General features: G+C 43.9%; 1 protein-coding gene and 1 long non-coding RNA gene across 2 annotated transcripts; one reads left to right on the top strand and one right to left on the bottom strand.

The window, feature by feature from the left end:
- Positions 1 to 3,798: 3,798 nt before the first annotated feature.
- Positions 3,799 to 4,956, top strand: LOC122659145 (E3 ubiquitin-protein ligase ATL4-like). Its single transcript, XM_043854294.1, has one exon. The coding sequence runs from the start codon at positions 3,833 to 3,835 to the stop codon at positions 4,922 to 4,924; it is 1,092 nt and encodes a 363-aa protein (XP_043710229.1). The 5' UTR covers positions 3,799 to 3,832; the 3' UTR covers positions 4,925 to 4,956.
- Positions 4,957 to 7,829: 2,873 nt separating this feature from the next.
- On the bottom strand, positions 7,830 to 15,783 carry LOC122659150. The gene is made up of 3 exons (XR_006332514.1): positions 15,774 to 15,783; positions 11,848 to 11,858; positions 7,830 to 8,028 (listed from the first exon to the last, which is right to left on the bottom strand). It is a non-coding gene; the product is annotated as an uncharacterized LOC122659150 (long non-coding RNA).
- Between the last annotated feature and the right edge of the window lie 1,998 nt (positions 15,784 to 17,781).

Genomic DNA, 17,781 nt, shown 5'->3' with positions numbered 1-17,781 from the left:
TCGGGTTGGCCCATGGAAATGACCCATCTACTATGTATTTACTTACCTAATTCGACAGAACTCGTCATATCTCGACGAGATCTCGGATCTCAGGTTGACCCATGGAAATGACCCATCTACTATGCATTTACTTACCTAACTCGACAGATCTCTTATATGCGTGTTGTGGAGTACTATAAGTAACATTTCAGCAACACTATGTCATGGGAATACTATGTGACACTAGCGGGGACTGAATACTTGGTTCAAAGTCATTTTATGTGATGATAGTTGTAACATTGTTAAACAGTTTGATGCACCACTTTAACATTTCTAATTCTTATTTAAGTTGTTTAGTTATTAATTGAACGTTTTGCTTGCTTTCTATTACTAAATTATGTGTAGAGTAGGGTATTTTAGTACGTCATCGCCTACCAACCTATGGTTCGAATTGAAACTCATATTTGGATTTTATCTTTGTAAAATCTGATAGTGTCATTGTGTTTAAATGGCCTAAAATAGGCTGAATACAAAGTTTCAGACTCAAACTAGGTCTAAAACCCACCGAGTTAAGGCTTCGAGTCAAAAAAAAAAAATGCACCAACTCAGTGAGATCTCGACTCGACTCGATTTTTCCAAGGACCGAGTTGACACCGAGACCCAAGTTTTAGTACCTTGATATGAAGGAAGAATATCTTTTTAGGGAAAAAGATCTATATTTGGTGGTGTTTAAAACGTCCTCTTACAAGGCATCGTGAGATGACGCCTCTGCCCCCTTGGGGAAATACTAAGGCATGCTCACCCATTGATCCAGACACTTGTGTAGAGATCATGCGACTGTTAGGGTAATAGGGTTTAAGCACAAGGTTGCTTAAAGCAATACACCCTGCATATCAAAGTTTGGAATGAATAGGTTGCTGTCTCCATCTAGTATTTATAGGAAAGACTAGGATTTTAGGTTAAATGGGCTCTATCCAGCGTGGGATCCACTCCAGCCTGATTTCTTATTCAAATAGACTTATATTAGAATATATATATATATATAGGTAAAGAATATATCCAACAATCTCCTCCTATGTTCTACATATAGTCAATACCTAAGAATAGAGACCATGCGACCAAGTAGAGATCTCTTGCCCATCTCTTTATTCTTTAATTTGGGGGATCCTAAACTAAACAAAAAAAAAAAAAAAAACAAAGAGGTCTCAAACTCAAAACCTCTTGAGGGTTAGATTCAACTACACTAGTCTCAAGCCACGCCAACAATTGTCTTTGAAGGAAAAGTATTATATTTTGATAGAAGCAAAAGAGAAGATTTGACGATAAATTGGTGTTCCTCCTCGATGCCTACTTGAGGCATATTTTGCTAAGCTTCATGTGTATTCTATATTTTCCACAAAAGTTGGATTGTAGAATCTGAAAAGCATAAGTTGTAATCCATATCGGTATTGGCACAAGTTGATCCCGTATCGGTAGAACAGTACAGATTAGGGATAAAAAAATAAAAACTTGATTTCTTAGAAATATCAGGGTTAAAACTGTCCGATAAAGATTGATCGATATTGGTGTCATATTGGTTTCCGTGATACTAATACACGATTCGATACCATGCACTAAATCCATGGCTACAAAAACTTACTAACAAAAAAGGATGTACCCAGTGCACGAGGCTCTCGCCACTGAGGGATCTTGGGATGGTCATAATGTATACAGCCTTACCTTGTTTTTACAGAGAGGTTGTTTCCAGACTCAAACCTGTGACCACTTGGTCACAATGGAGCAACATTACCGTTGCAAGGCCTGCCCTCTAAACATGCATTTAATTAACTCTAAATTTTAGAAATTATGTGCCCTAACATCTTAACCTCATTTGAATAGAATTGGGCTCACGTTCATGTACGTGTGGGTCCCACAAGATGGATTCCATCTGAACGACTATCAATCGCTCTCGTACATTCACGTTCACGTACGTGAACGCGAACCTGACTCGTTTGAATAAGGTCATCGTGAGAGATACGTATACAAGAAATAAGAAGGAAGGAATGGGGTGGAGTGTGATATCAACACTAAGGTTTTATATTGCCAAGCTAGCTACCTACCTTTGTAGTTTAGCTCCGGTGTGGTACTTGAGTTGTTTGGGAAAGTAAGCGGGTATCTTCGTCCCTTTGTAGTCAAGCAAAGTGACAAATTCAAAATTAAATTCTAGTGAAACTTATCTAATTGACTGAGAAATAAAAGTCTTTGCTAAAATTAATTTTTTTGTTAAAAAAAATACACGTATCCCCACCATTTTTTCAAATTAATATTAGAGTGATCCACTCCGTTAGCTCATCGCTGTTAAGTGATAATGTCAGTGGGTTATAGATTTTACTAAATGACCAATCTACCTTTGAAGAAGGGTAAACCAAAATTCATAATGAAGGGGATGTATTCATCCCTAACTTCTTGCCCATCAAAAAACAAGAATCCGTTGCAAGAGCAGTCTGGTTTGGTAGTGTTTTGAGTTTTACCCCCTCCAAATGATGATAATCCATCGCTCCACCTACATTGATCGAAGGATAGGATTCCGTTACGCCTCTTGATAAGGTTACTCAACGCATGATATTATCACACAGTTCCTTCATTTGCTAGTCTTTGTGAGAAGCCAGAAACGATATTGGTTTTCGTCGAAGAAGATGGGCTCTTGCAGAGGTTATACAAGCAACATATTCGGCTTTCGAAGAATTTCAATAATCTCAAACTGGAATTATTATGAATTCCATTTCGCAAGACACTGTTTTCTTTTTTACCACCAGTTTGGTCTGCCCCATGTCAAGGTACGACAAAGATTAATTGTGATGCGAGTCCCCCTTCCAATTCACAGATAGGTGGTTTGGGATTTATTTTGTTGTGATCATCATCATGGTAAACCGATTCTTGTTATGTCAATTTCATCAAGATTTGTTGATGTTGCAACTGGTCAGGTCTTAACTATCCGATCATCACTAATGAAGGTCTTTTCAGAAGGTTATGAAAGAGTAGTTTGATAACGAAGTTGTGATTTCCTACCTACAGAAAGGAATTGCTTCATCCCTCTTCAATGGAGAAGCATTCTAGAGGATATTATTCATCTTTCTTCCTTTTTTGAAACATGTATTTTTTGATTTATTCCAAGAGTGGTTAACAACTTGGCTAACTCTCTGGCAAGGAGGATTCTATCGGTGACATGTCCGATGACTTAGTCCATTTTCGATCCATGGCTTGTTGAAATGTGTATTCTTCAGTCATGAGTTTTCCCGTTTCACTCAGTAAATAAAATAAAATTTCAAAATTTTTTTTTTTTGACCTACCCAAATTCCATCTCTCCTTGGCAGAACGGCCAATCGGGTTAATAGTAAACCAAATCGAAATCAATCCATACTGGTTCGAATATGGTTTTGAAAAAATAGGCTTCAGTTTCTACATGTTCTATCTAGATTCTTGAACCGAACCAAAAACAGAACCAAAAAACCGAAGTTAAAGAGGGCTTTATGTCTAAATCTAATCCAGGCAGTAGACAACACGAGTGAGAATACTCGTGTAAACACACGACTTAGTCGGAAGTTGGAAGTCGGAAGTCAGAAGTCAGAACTACCAACAACAGTTGAGAGGATAACACTTTTTTTTTTTCGTAAAATGATTTTATTATCTAAAACCCCAGGGGAGCAACTCTCTCTCTCTCTCTCTCTCTCTCTCTCTCTTAGTAGTCTTATTTTTTCTCTCACCAAAAAACTGGAAAACTGTAATTACCCTATCGTCTCCCCCCCTCTCTCTCTCGCTCGCTCGCTATCTCTATTACAATTTGCAGAGACAAAGAAAAAGAAAGAGTAAAGATATGAGAAGGCTGGATCTGTTGCTACAGCCACCGCCTCGGCCCTTGCCGGCGGCTATTGGAGGTGGAATTGCAGAGACTGCTGGTGGTGGTACTGCTTCTTCTTCTTCGTCATCAATATCGAAAGGTAATCTGATGCCCAGCCTACTCATCATCGCTTTCATCCTGATCGCCGTGTTACTCTTCTCAATCATACTCCACCTCCTCCTCCGCTACCTGAGCAGCTACTGCTGCAGAAGCTCCTCCTATAGAGATCACGACCTGGCCTCTGATCACTCACATCACTCTCACCGAATCTCTAGCAGACGCGTGACCCCCGAGTACCAATCCCTGATTGACTCACTCCCTCTCTTCTCCTTCGACTCAGTCACCGGGCTCAAAAACTCATCCGCCGCTGATTGCGCCGTCTGTTTATCTAAATTCGAGCCGCACGATCGTCTCCGATTACTTCCTCTTTGCTGTCACGCTTTTCACGCTCGCTGCATCGACACGTGGCTCGCATCCAACCAAACTTGCCCTCTCTGCCGATCAACCATCCACGTGGACGAATCGGACGAATTGGCGAAGCTAGCGTCTTCGTCTGCCGCCGGCGATAGTTTCCGGGTAGAAATTGGGAGTTTCAGTCAACAGAGAACTGCTGTCGATTCCAGTGGCGTTCCCAGCACCCGTAGGTCTTACTCTATGGGATCGTTCGACTACGTGGTGGAAGAAAACTCCGAGGTGGTGGTGGAGCACATGCACAGGCGAGGAGTTTCTGATTACAATATTGGACGGAAGGATAAAGATGGCGACGAAGCTCCGGCACCAAATGTGCCAGTTCCTGAGCCGCCGGGATCTCAAGTGGCGGCGGAAATTGCCGGCGGCGGGAGGTCATGGTTGAAGGATTACGTGGACAGATTGGCTTCTTCTTCTTCTTCTTCGTCTTTTTCGTCTCATACTGTATCATTTCGATTTTCAGGGGGAACTTTTACCGGAAGTAGTCACCGGAGCGATGGTGTCGTCGCCGGTGCTGGGGTACCCGGGAGTTGGGATTTGGAAGGAAACTGGATCAGCGAAGAACTGGGTAGCTTCTTTCGTTGGTTGTCTGGGGTATGACTGGCAATTTGGGCTAATAGTTGGGGTAGTTTTGTCAAATAGATTTTATTGGTAGAAAAACAGATTTTTTTTTTTTTTGGAACAGAGGCGTATATTGGTGACGAGTGACGACAACGTAATGATGATGATTGAGCGATCAATGAAACAACAATTATGAAAATGCCATTAATTCTTGGAGGGTTGATTTAACTCAATGGAATGGAAAACAGCTTTGTAGCTGAGCGCTCTCAAAAGGATGAGATTTTCAATTTCAGCAAACTTGGAGATTCTGCATTTTTGTTTTGGTTTTTCCAAATTGTTTTTAGTTAGTCAACTATAGATCAATTAAGGATCCCAGAAAGATAGATCATCTACATTTGATTTTGAATGAATGGAGGTGAAGGTGGGTGGGAATTTCTGCTTCTGTGTGTCCCAAAGGGGGAGAGAATTATGAGTATTGTGACAAGTGACAACACTGTTATTAAATGTCCACCACCAACCTTGAAACTCCAAGTTGTGGCTTTCATTATAAAATGGGGGGACCTCTACTTGTTCATGTAAATGTCCTCTTAGGTAAGGTAGTTTGTTGATTGCCTCTCTTCCCTGAGTCCTCTCATTCAAGGTTTTTCAATTAAGTTTGTGAAGTCTTAGCAGAAAAGGATAGTTTACAGTTGCAAACATTCAATCATTTTAATTTTGAAAACTCGGACATGGTTTGTCCATAACTTGGATTGTCAATTTGGTTTTAATAGGGTTAGGCTTGTACCAGCTCAATTCAACATTAGCTCTCAATTTTGGAATCTATGATTGCAAAATTCCCTTTCATTTAATCACTTGATCTTTATTAAAGTTCTAAATCTTGGTTTTGTGGCCAGTTCCGGTCATCCTCGAAACCCAAATTTGCTAGGTTTAGATTATATTTCAGTTCAAACTTGGTATTTTCTCCAAGTCAACTCGAAATCTTGGCTTCAATATCCAGAAGTTATTTTGTTTTTTTTTTTTTTGTTGTCCTGATTTTTTAACCCAATCCATACATTAGTTTTGTATAAAGATCACTCAAAATGGTGCTTGTGGTTTTAACTCAAATTTGCTAGTGTATACTGTTCTTGGAAATGGTATCGAACCATAATCATCCTTTATTTATACCAAATATCATTTAAGTAAATGATTTTGTGTTTAGATATTATTCATAAATAAAAAAATACCTCCCGTTTGAATCCAATAAAAGTAGTTAGAAAATCAAATTCCAAAATGATATAAAGTCAACCCCTAATTCAAGAACAAAAAATTGGATTCTCGACGATAGGTAAAAAAATTCAATTTTCTAATGTTGGTATTTTTTTTAAATCTAAAATTCCATAAATACCAAAGGAGCAATAAAATAATTATTTGCTTTGATACCTAAAAAAAATATTTTCATTCAAAGCGATTTTGACAGCATCTGCGCACACCAAATAAAGTTTGATCGAAACATAATTCCTTCAATACAAATCGGATTTAAGCAGACTTAGATTTATTTGAAAGCTTTATTGAAAAGATTTATAATTAGACTAAGATTGCTTAAATCTGAATTATATTGAAAGAGTTATGTTTCGGCCAAACTTTATTGTTCTATCATTTATTATGGATGTGCATATTAAGTTTTGAAATAACAGATGTCCATTTAGGATAAAGGGCAATAAAGATTGTACCCTCTAAAGTTTTTCAAACTAATCACATTAGGGCTCATTATAGGAATGGCAACTCATTGTAATACATAGAAGGGAATAACCTACAAATTGAACATGGAATACCATGATTCGTGGATAGAAGTTTTCATTTTGAATGTAAAGGGAAACTATTGTTTCAAGTATAACCATATATCAAATCCAACACAAGACATTATCTTGGTATAAGGCAATATGCCAATATGGGCCAATTGGGAGAATATTGGCCGATGTGGCCCAAATTACCACTTCAACAAAAGGATTAGTGTTGCAAGGTGGTTAGATTCCCTACCCTAATGGCTAACCACGGTGATGGCAAGTAGTTACCTGTGAGAGTAAAATAGGAGAACGGGTTTTAGCCTTGGTTTTTGTGCGCACAAGAACAAACATCATTCTTGTGTATTTTGAGAGACTCTCAAAGGCTAAATAACATACTAGGAGTGCAAGTTTGGCCCAGTCGGCCCGAACCCGCCGTCAGCCCAAATATGATTTGGGTTGAGATATTCTGACCTGAGGGCGGGTCAAGCCTGAAAATTTTTGGCCCTTAGTTAGGGTTGGGTTGGGTTTGGGTTGGGCCAGGGTTGAGGCCTTAGGTTGAGCCCAACCTTATTTTAAGTGATATAATAAATAGGGAAAATATCACGCCCCTCCCCTCTAAGTATCCATAATATCAATCCAATCCCCAAACTTTGAATAATGATAATGCCCCTTTTTACTTTTTCAAGATTCTATCAACCATACCCTAATCGTTAAAAAATCTCATTAAATGATGATGTGGCATGTATAAATTTTTTAAAACCCCAAAATACCCTTAATATAATTCTATTTCAATTTTGCCCTCCCCTACTTTCCCTTTGCGTCTTCTTCTCCCAGAACCACCATCATCGCCACCACTGCGGCCTTCGATCTTCTTCCACCGCCAACACCACCACCAGCGCCAGCACCATCCTCTTCCACCTCCAGTACTGAATCACATAAATACCATCTTAACATCGACATGAAGAACCACCAGTCAAGTTGAAAACTCCCTCCGTTTCTCTCATTATTTTATTGCTTCACCAGTGTTTTTTTCCTTCTCTGTCCTTTTAAATATCTGCTTCTCTTCCTCTCTAGTCTCAATTCTCAATACCCATTTCTCTTTTATTTTTGGTGTATGTCAAATGCTACAGGTTGATCTCGAAACGTTTGTTTGCGGTGGTGACTAGAAAATCACATGCGAAAGTTTAGTCGTTGATCATCATTCACCGTCGGATTAACCAGATCCCCCGGAGGAGGCTCCACCTAACTTTCCGGCGGAATCCTTTCAGATACTCAAAGAAGAAGAACTTGATTGGTTCAATCGGAACGCCATTTACGAGCGCAAGGAGTCTCAAAAGAGGAATTCTAACCACAACCCCATCTCCATCTCCAACCAATCGTCTCAGAGGTTCTCTTCTGGGCAAGTGGAGGATTTTAGGGCTTGGAGGCAGAGGTGGTTTCCATTTTGGTCTCCTTGTTGTCGACACACTCTCTCTCTTTTCTTTATTAGTCGTCTTGTTTCAGGAAAGAGAGCATTTTATTAGGATTTTAAGCTGTATTTGTGTGAAAAGTGATAGGTGTTCCACCTCCACGTGAGGTGGAGCAGTGAAGGCCTTGAAACGAAACACCATCGAGACTGGAAATCTGAAATCAACTTCTTCTTTCTGCCCCTTCTGAAACGATCTAATGGCTTGAGAGCTCTGGGATAGCACACCATCAAGACTGAAGATCTAGAAATCTGGAATCGACTTCTTCTTTCTCCCCCTTCTGAATCGATCTCATGGCTTGAGAGCTCGGGGATAGCACACCATCAAGACTGACAATCTACAAATCTGGAATCAACTTCTTCTTTCTCCCCCTTCTAAATTGGTCTCATGGCTTGAGAAATATAAAAAGCAGACACAATCGAGACTTATAATTTCTAGATTCTTTCATTGGTTTCACCGAAGAAGAAGAGTTGCAGGTGTGACGGTGGTGGTGTCCGCCGGAGAAGAAGAAAGAAAGAGAAACGAGGAATGGGGAGGAGAGAGAGGAGAGAAAATGTTAGGTTAGGTTAGGGTTGGATTGGGTTAAGGTGGTGCTGGCGGTGGAAGAGGATCGGAGGCGGCAGTGGTGGCGATGATGGTGGTACTGGCGGAAGAAGAAGAAGCACAGAGGAAGAAGAGGAAATGGGAGAAGAATACGCAAAAGGGAAAGTAGGGAGGGTAAAATTGGAATAGAATTATATTAAGGGTATTTTGGGGTTTTAGAAATGTTGTACATGCCACATCATCACTTAAGCAAACAACCGCTAGTTCGGTTGGTTCGGTTGGTTGGAGGCATTGCAAGTTGAGTGCATGCCTCCCAGGAGGTCAAGGGATCGGCTCTCCTGGATTGCATATTGTGCTAAAAAAAAACAGGTACCCCTCTCTCCCCCCTCCCCATCCCCCGTCCCCCTTCCCCCTTCCCCCTTCCCCCTTAGTTGTAGATTGTGGGCTTGTCTTAGCCTCCCCTCCCCTCCCCCCCCCCCCCCCCCCTTTAGTTTGTAGTTGGCCTATGGGCCCTTGAATAGAATAGGATAGACAAAAAAAATAACAAAAAAAATTCATCACTTAATGAATTTTTTTAACGATTAGGGTACGGTTGATAGAATCTTGGGAAAGTAGGGGAGGGCGTTACCATTATTCAAAATTTGAGGATTGGGTTAATATTATGGATACTTAGAGGGGAGGGGGATGATATTTCCCCTAATATATATTATAAACTTTAAATATCACACACATTTTGTTATGTAATATCTAATCAGGGACAGCCTGGTTCGACCCAACCCTGAGGGCGAGTCAGGGTTGGATTTCTTAGGCCTTGAGTCAGGGTCGAGTTGGGCCGGGCCTGGACCCTACTAAGGGGATTTATGATTGGGTTGGGGTTTTAAAAAGTCTGTCCCAACCCAATCCTGTTGCAACCCTCTAAGGTACCTTCTTCAATTGAAGTGAGATAGTAGATTTCACTGAAATTGAACATCCGCATAAGGAAATACGACGTTAGGACTTGAGCTAAGTGATTCTCCCTTGTTAATTTCACTGCTTGAATGTATCTTAGTTCTCACTAGGTGTGAGAGACCAACAAAAGTTGTAGGGCCCATGTTTATTGTTTTTTTTTTTTTTGGTAAGAGGAAGACTATTTATTAAAACGTGCCCAATACATGGCATCCGAGTTACAACAATCAGACAGCCACGGAGTGGAAACGGGCCAAGATGTCCTTCATGTTAAAGACACCGCCCACCTAGCCAGGGAGTCAACCACGTTGTTATTCTCCCTGGGAATGTGGTGGAAGGAACATGAAAGAAAAAAAGGAAGTGAGATATTGAATATCTTTCACAATATTTACTAAAGATATCTGATCTACCGCATGGTGATGAGAAAGATACGATGTCACTCCCTGACTATCTGATTCCACCATTAAGTAATCGACACCATCTGACCGAATTGAGATGGCTTCTCCCTGAAGCACTGAGGTGAAGCTTTGGGGCTCAGATACCACAACAATTGGGTTGCCTTGAGAATTTCGGATTACAAAACCAATATAGACGCATCTGAGTTAAGCTTAAACCAGTGTTTAAGGGGGCGAGGGGGACCACGGAGAGATCTGTTCAATATCAGGCCTGCACAAGGAATCATATTGAGCCTTGATTTGAGAAAGAGAGCTTGGTTTTGCTGTGGCACTTGTAAACTCTCGAAAATTTGATTCAGCTCTTTGGATAACAAATGGCAAGCATTCCCATTTTAAACGCGTTTAAAACACCTTCCCCTTTTTTTGGCCTTTTTTAAGGCTTTTTGATATAGTTTAAATTTACGTTTATCTGATACATAAACATAAATAGAAGTCTTTGGAATGATTTATTTCTCATTAAAAAAATCAATATAAGCATAAATTCATAAACAGGTCGAGAATTGTTTATGATTTATCACCATAAATTGTTAATGTTTGTTCATGCGGGCAACCATTAATGAACATGTGCAGAATTGCTATTTAAGTAGGGTAAAATGGTAAAATTAACAAAAATTAAAACAAAACCTCTATTTTGCCTCTCTCTCGCTCCAACTCCCATGGAGTTAGGTATCAATCACCTGCAAAATCGATATGATACCGATACGGTATCAGCATGGATCGACCGTATCGAACAAATTTTCCCCTGATTTTCCTTAAAAGAATAGGATTTTTTATTGTTTTACCCCTTGCCCGTACTATGTCACCGATACGATATCGGGATCGAAAACTAGTAAAACCCTTACGTATTACCCAATACGGGTGATACGATACCGATACCTCAAACAATGCCACCCCACCCTCACCCCCACTCTCTCTCTTAACATATATCATATTGTATAGAATATAATATATATAATATTTATTATATTATATATATCATATATCATTTAATATATACTATAGAATATATATTATGAATAAATATAATATATAATATATTCTTCATTAAAGCATACCAAATATATTTTTCATTATATAATCTATTATGTCTAGTAGTAACCAAACGATTATTGTTTATAGGTCATAACCTATTTCATAATTGATTATTCATAAATAGGTCATTATTTTCAAATGCCCCCCTGAAAATGGCTAAACTTACAGTTGTCCCCCTGAACTTTCACTAATTCCACGTGTGCCCCTACTTTCCAAACTAAGTACCACTATAGTCCCTGTCGTTAGACAGAGACGTTATAACATAACGGATCCCAGTTTTTGAACTTTGATGGACCATTCTGCCCTTGGATAGGGTAAAATGACCAAAATGACCTTACCTGGAAAAAAAAAAAAAAAAAGAAGCCTGCAGCCATGTAATGTCCCCACCTTCACATACACAGAGACGACTCCCCTCAGATCTGAAACCCAACAATCCGATCCCAAAAACCCCAGAATCAGCTTCCCTCGGATCTGTAAACCCAACAATCCTGTCACAAAATCCCTAGAATCGACTCCTTTCAGATCTGAAAACTCAAGTGATTCAGTCTCAAAAGTCCGAGAAACCCTAGAATCGGTTCCCCTCAATCTGAAAAATCTAATGATCTGGTCCCAAAAACCCTAGATATCCTAGAATTGACTCCCCGCAAATCTAAAATACAATGACCTGATCTCAAAATCAGGAATCCGCTCCACTAAGAGGTGTAATAGCTTTCCTAGCTAGATCACAATAGTAATACTCATAGATAAATTACAAAAACTGAATCCCAATCTTGCTCTCAGTCCTATTTGCCGTGAAGCAACTGAGAGACTCTATGGCATATTTTTCCAATCCTGTCCTTCGTAAAAAAGAATATGGGTAGGCGGACCTTTGGGACTTGGAGCAGAGTTTCTGCAAGGAAACAGCATTAAAGATGCTTTTTCAAACCTAATCACCGACCCATCTAAAGCAAAAGTGGATGCTTTTTCACTCCTTTCAATCTCTTCCCAACGGGACCTCTTCCTGTGTATGTGAAGGTGGGGACATTACATGGTTTCTGATGAGTCATAAAATCCCCATCTGACAAAAAGTGACACATGGACGGTTTGAGGCTGAACCCGAGGGCTGAGCCAAGCACAAATGGTGCAGTGCCAAACCGAGTAGACAAAACTGAGCCGAACTCGAGGACTGAACCGACCCGACAGAAACCGAGGCAATGGACTCCAAACCGAACACCAGGGGGTAATCACCACACTAGATACGACCGAGCACCAGGGGCGAGCATCGTAGTCGTCGAGCACTGAGCCGAGCGCACCAAGTATGGTTAAAAGGGTAATCGTCGCTAAGCACGAATGCCTAGTCAAGCCCCAGTCCAGTCTGAGGACCGAGCCGAGCCAAGCCGAGCCAAACGGTGCGGCATCAAACCAACCTCCGAAGGAGAAGGCCATCACCTTGATCACCAACACGGCCGAGCACGATGGCCGAACAAGGCTGAGCCATGAGCCGAGCCTGCTCAGGTCAGCCATAAGCCGAGCACCCGACCGACCCGAGTTCGGTCGGGCTCACAAATACGCCAGGAGGTAGCTCCCATGCCAATTGTACCGAGCACAAGGCTGAGCACCGAAGACTCGGTCGCCCGAGTCCGAGCATCGAGGACACTGCTGTCCGAGGTCGAGCCCTCCCCAGAAGCAACAATAACGGCACATCGGGGATCACAGAGCCACGTCGGCATGCCCCGACAATCATGGGATAAGAATCGAACTACAATCCCCACCGCGATACCGAGTTACACTCCAATAAGGACTCTTACCATAGTGAGAGTCCGACTCTGAAAATAACTCTCCACTCCGCCCCGCGCGGAAGAGCCCTACCAACAGAGGACTCTTACCATACAAAGACTCCTCCAACCGCCTCACCTCATTCTATAAATACTCAGGTATGGAGCTCAAACGCATATCTTACTTTCACTACACAGTTACGCTGTTGCATTGGAGACATGACTTGAGCATCGGAGAGTCCTAGGCCAGAGCCACACAGCCTCTCTTGCGCTCACTCGGTTTTTGCAGGCTCATCCGTGGGCTAATCGGGCATCGAAGGTTTTCATCCGCAGCAGATTTGGCGCCATCTGTGGGAACAACTTCAGCTAGTCGTCGTTGTTTCTACCAAGCAACAGAGCGAAGGCAATAGTTGTGCAAACTAGATCGGGGCAACACGGCTTAGCCTCACGTGGGGATGAGCCGCAACCTGACCAACGGGCGAGACACTCTCCACCCCCTGAGACATCACGGCAAGGCGCAGCCGAAAGACCCCCACGAGGGGGAGTAACTCAGTGCCGTGCGGGAGTTACCGCCAACCCGATTCCACCGCCGGAAGGAGGGAATGGTGGAATTGTACTGGACACAGCAGCCGTAGAGGGTCGACCCCAAATCGAGCCTAACCCAAGAGGGCTGAACTTGCCGCCGCCGCCACCCTTGTCGAATAATTTGGACCCCGAAGCCCTGACGAACAATCGACAAGTCATGGACCTTCAGCTCCAACTGCTGCACACCAACGAGATGTTGAGGACCTTTATGGGACAGATGGCTCAGGGCGGGTTGCTAGGCCAGCCGTCGGTGGCACCCCCCTTGGCACCCGTACTCATCGAGGGAAATGCACAGTAAAACAGAGGCCGGCGTCGGGTCGACCCGAGTCGAGCAGCCTCGTCTCATCTGCCCTGTTAGAAGGCTCCTCCTCCACATCCCAATAGGATCGCTCGACGGGATGAACAGGATCACCGTCGGAGCCCTAGGGCAAGGCGAGAGATTGAACTGACGGCGTCGACCGCTAGAAGGTCGATATTCTCTGCTCGGCTTAGAGAAGATGAGCGGCCGTTAGGACGCCAAGAACCACGGGAGGAGCCCAATGGGAGGCGCATCCAAGCAGATGGAGAAAGACCTCGGATCAAACTTCCAAGGGGAGAGAAGGGCCAGAAGAGGTGAGGCTGACCGAGCCGAGCACAATGGCTGACCTCGATGGGACGACTGAGCGACCTGGTCCCGAGCCAGAGAGTAGAATGGCCGACCTCGGTCGAATGAACAGGATCACCTGCACCAGGGGGACGAGCCGAAAGACCAAGCCCCTGAGTCTGAAATGGAAAGAAGGCTGCGAGAGCTGGCCGAACAGGTCAAAGGATTGAAGAAATAGGCGACCTCGGACGCCTACTCACTGGTCGGGCGACATCCTTATCCGCCCGAGATCATGACTGCGCCTCTTCCAACCAGGTTCAAACCACCTCCCTTCGACCAGTATGACAGGACGATCGACCCGACGGATCACATTAACTACTTCAACGCAATGACAACCATGTACGGGGGAACAGAAATTGTCTCTTGTCGAGCTTTCCCCTCATCTCTCAAGGGCACGACGACCTCCTGGTTCTCATGGCTGCCGCCAAACTCCATAACAAGCTATGCTCGGCTTTGCAGAGCCTTTGTGACCCGCTTCCAGAGTAGCATGAAGCACAAGAAGACGACGGTCAACCTCCTCAGCATGAAACAAAGGTTCGACGAGTCGATCCAAACATTCTTCTCCCGCTTCAACAAGGAATCCTTAGACATCAAGAATTTGGATGAGGGCACGGCTCATACGGCCATGAGCAACGGACTGACGGACATGGACCTCATGAAGGACTTGGCCCAAAAGCTGACCAAGAATATGGCCAAGCTCTTGGAGAGGTGTAATGAGTTCGCAAACATGGCGGAGGTTCTCTAAGCCCGAAAGAAGAGTAAAATCGAGGGAGAGAAGAAAAGGTCAGCGATCGATGAACGAAGGGATGAAAAGAGGACAAAGATTGACCGCCGAGCTGAGAGCTCAGATCAAGCTCGGAGTCCCGAGTACACTCTCTTATACACGTCGCGGAAGGAAATTCTTATGTAAATTCAAGACGATGGGTATATACGCCGACCTCGGTTGATGCAAGCTGGGTCACCCCGGAACCCCAACAAGTACTGCCTATGCCACAAGGACATAGGCCACGACACCGAGGAGTGCTACCAGCTGAAACAAGAAATTGAAGAGCTGATCAAAGTAGGGCACTTGAAGCGGTACATCAAGGGGAGCCGAGAAGAATGTGGAAGTCGACGACCCGATGACCGTGATCAAAGGAAGTCTGAGCTGAGGTCCATGAGTCAGAGGGCCGAGCATGACGAGGACAAGGTCCGAGCCTAAAAGAAGGATGATGGATCCGAGCCGAACAATGAGAAAGGAGGTCCCATATACACCATCCTCGGAGGGCCCAGACAAGAATCCACCCGAAAAGCTAAGGCGAATATGTTGTTAGTCAGAGTCGCGGAGATGCCGAGCAAAAGGCCGAAGTCCAAGGCGACGATCTCATTCTCCGAGGCTGACCTCGAAGGTATAAGTTTAACTCACGATGATGCTTTGGTGGTGCAGGTAGAAATAGCGAGGAGATCCATTCACTGGGTATTGATCGATATGGGAGCATCCGTGGATCTTATGTCATTGAACGCGTATCGATAGCTCAGCTTCTGGGACGAGGTGCTCAAATTGGAAGGCACCTCACTCCATGGATTCTCGGGGGCCTCTGCCACGATCAAGGGGTCGATAGACCTCCTGGTCAAGTTCGGGCAAGCTCCATACCAAGTGACGATCCAAGTCAAGTTCATGGTGGTACGGTCAGTGGTGGCCTTCAACGACATACTTGGTCACCCATCGCTCACCGCCCTCCAAGATATCATCTCGCCGATACACTAGAAGATGAAATTCCCCACGGAGAACGGCATCGAAGAAATTTGAGGTGATCAAAAGAGAGCTCGAGAGTGCTACGCCACCTTTGTCAAGCAAAACAAAGGAAATGTCTGAGGAATGGCTATATGCGTTGAGCACCTCCCTTAAGACCAGCTGGATGAGCTCACCGAAAGGCGCGAAAGGCCCATGGAAGACCTCATCTCGTTCTCCCTTAGTGACGAAGACCTAACGAAGACGGTACAACTCGAGTCATTGCTGAGCGAACAACAAAGAAATCGACTCAGAAATTTCTTAAAGGTGAATGCCGACGTCTTTGCCTGGTCGACCGCTTACATGCCCGGTATACCAAGGCACATAGCCGAGCACAAATTCCATGTGGATCCGAGCCGAAAGGGGATCCAACAAAAAAGAAGGAACTACGTCCTCGACCGGTAAGCCGCGACTAAAGAAGACCTCCAAGTGTATCTAGCCGCAACCTTGGTAGCGGTCAATGCGGTACTGATCAGAGAGGAGGGTCGAGCACAAAAGCCCATATACTACATTAGTCATGTGCTCATTGATGCCGAGACAAGATACTCCAAGTTCAAGAAAGTAGCATTCGCCCTTGTCATGACTATGAGAAAGCTGAGGCCCTATTTTCAAGCTCATCCGATCAAGGTGTTAACCGATCAGCCCCTTACGAAGATACTGCAAAAGCCCGATGTGTCGGGTATGCTGATTGCGTGGGTGGTAGAGCTGAGCGAATATATATAAGCTATCGCTCGAGGACCACGATAAAAGCACAAGCCTTGGCCGACTTTGTCACCGAGTGCACCATGCCCGACCTCTAGGCCAGAGGTGAGAGAGCAGCGGAAGGGGCCGAGGCCGAGCAATCATAGACCATGAATGTAGACGGCTCAAGCAACTCTGGTGATAGTGGAGCTAGGCTGATCTTAGTCAGCCCCGAGGGATTTCGCATCCAATACGCCTTGAGATTTAAGTTCCCCGCCTCCAACAATGAGGCCTAGTACGAAGCCCTTCTAGCCGGACTCCGAGTAAGCAAAGCCATAGGAATCCGGCGACAGAAGGTACGAAGCGACTCCCAACTTGAGGTGAACTAAATCAATGGGGAGTATGAAGCGAAAGATGAAAGGATGGTAGCCGAGCTCGAGCACTTTGAGATGACCCAAATACCAAGAAAGGAGAATGTTGTGGCTGATTCCCTGTCAACGTTGGCCGAGGCTGACCTCCCAAATCTGAGCCGATTAGTGTACATCGAGATTTTGGAAAAGCCATCCCTACAAGAAGAGAGAACGCTCTACTGCGGAATACAACATACCAACAGAAGACAGCGAGATACTACGACCCAAGGGTGAAGGAACGACACTTTCGCTAAGGAGACCTAGTCCTCAGAAAACTCAGCGCGTCTCAGCCAAGGAAGCAGGAAAAGTTAGTGCCCAATTGGGAAGGACCGTACATAGTCTGCAAGCAAATTCGCCTAGGGGCGTATCGCTTGCAGACTCCGAGGGGCAAGAAGGTACCAAGGCCTTGGAACTCGGAAAATTTGAAGAAATTTTTTCAAAGAAGTATTCTATTCAGCTCGGCTTTGAACAAGCACTTATGTACTCGGCTTTAGCCTCCACTTTTATGATTCAGTTCAGCTTAGATGCTTATTTGAAGTTTGAAATTCAATAAAATGAGATTTTCCCCACTTCTGGGTCTAGCTCAAATCAACAACATGCCGAGTCGTAAGACCAGTTCTCATAGACTGGCTGACGTTAAAGACCGATCCTCATAGATTGACAGCCGTGTCATAAGACCAGTCCTCATAGACTAGTCGACGTTAAAGACCGACCCTCATAGGTCGGCACCCAAGTCATAAATGCTGAGTCGTAAGACCAGTCCTCATAGATTGGCCGACGTTAAAGACCAATCCTCATAGATCAACAGCCGTGTCATAAGACCAGTCCTCATAGACTGGCCGACGTTA

The sequence above is a fragment of the Telopea speciosissima genome, chromosome 1 (genome assembly GCF_018873765.1).
Source record: "Telopea speciosissima isolate NSW1024214 ecotype Mountain lineage chromosome 1, Tspe_v1, whole genome shotgun sequence".
In the NCBI taxonomy this organism is placed as follows: Eukaryota; Viridiplantae; Streptophyta; class Magnoliopsida; order Proteales; family Proteaceae; genus Telopea; species Telopea speciosissima.
Note: the sequence above shows the minus strand (reverse complement) of the source record. Positions and strands in the feature narration are given on the sequence as shown.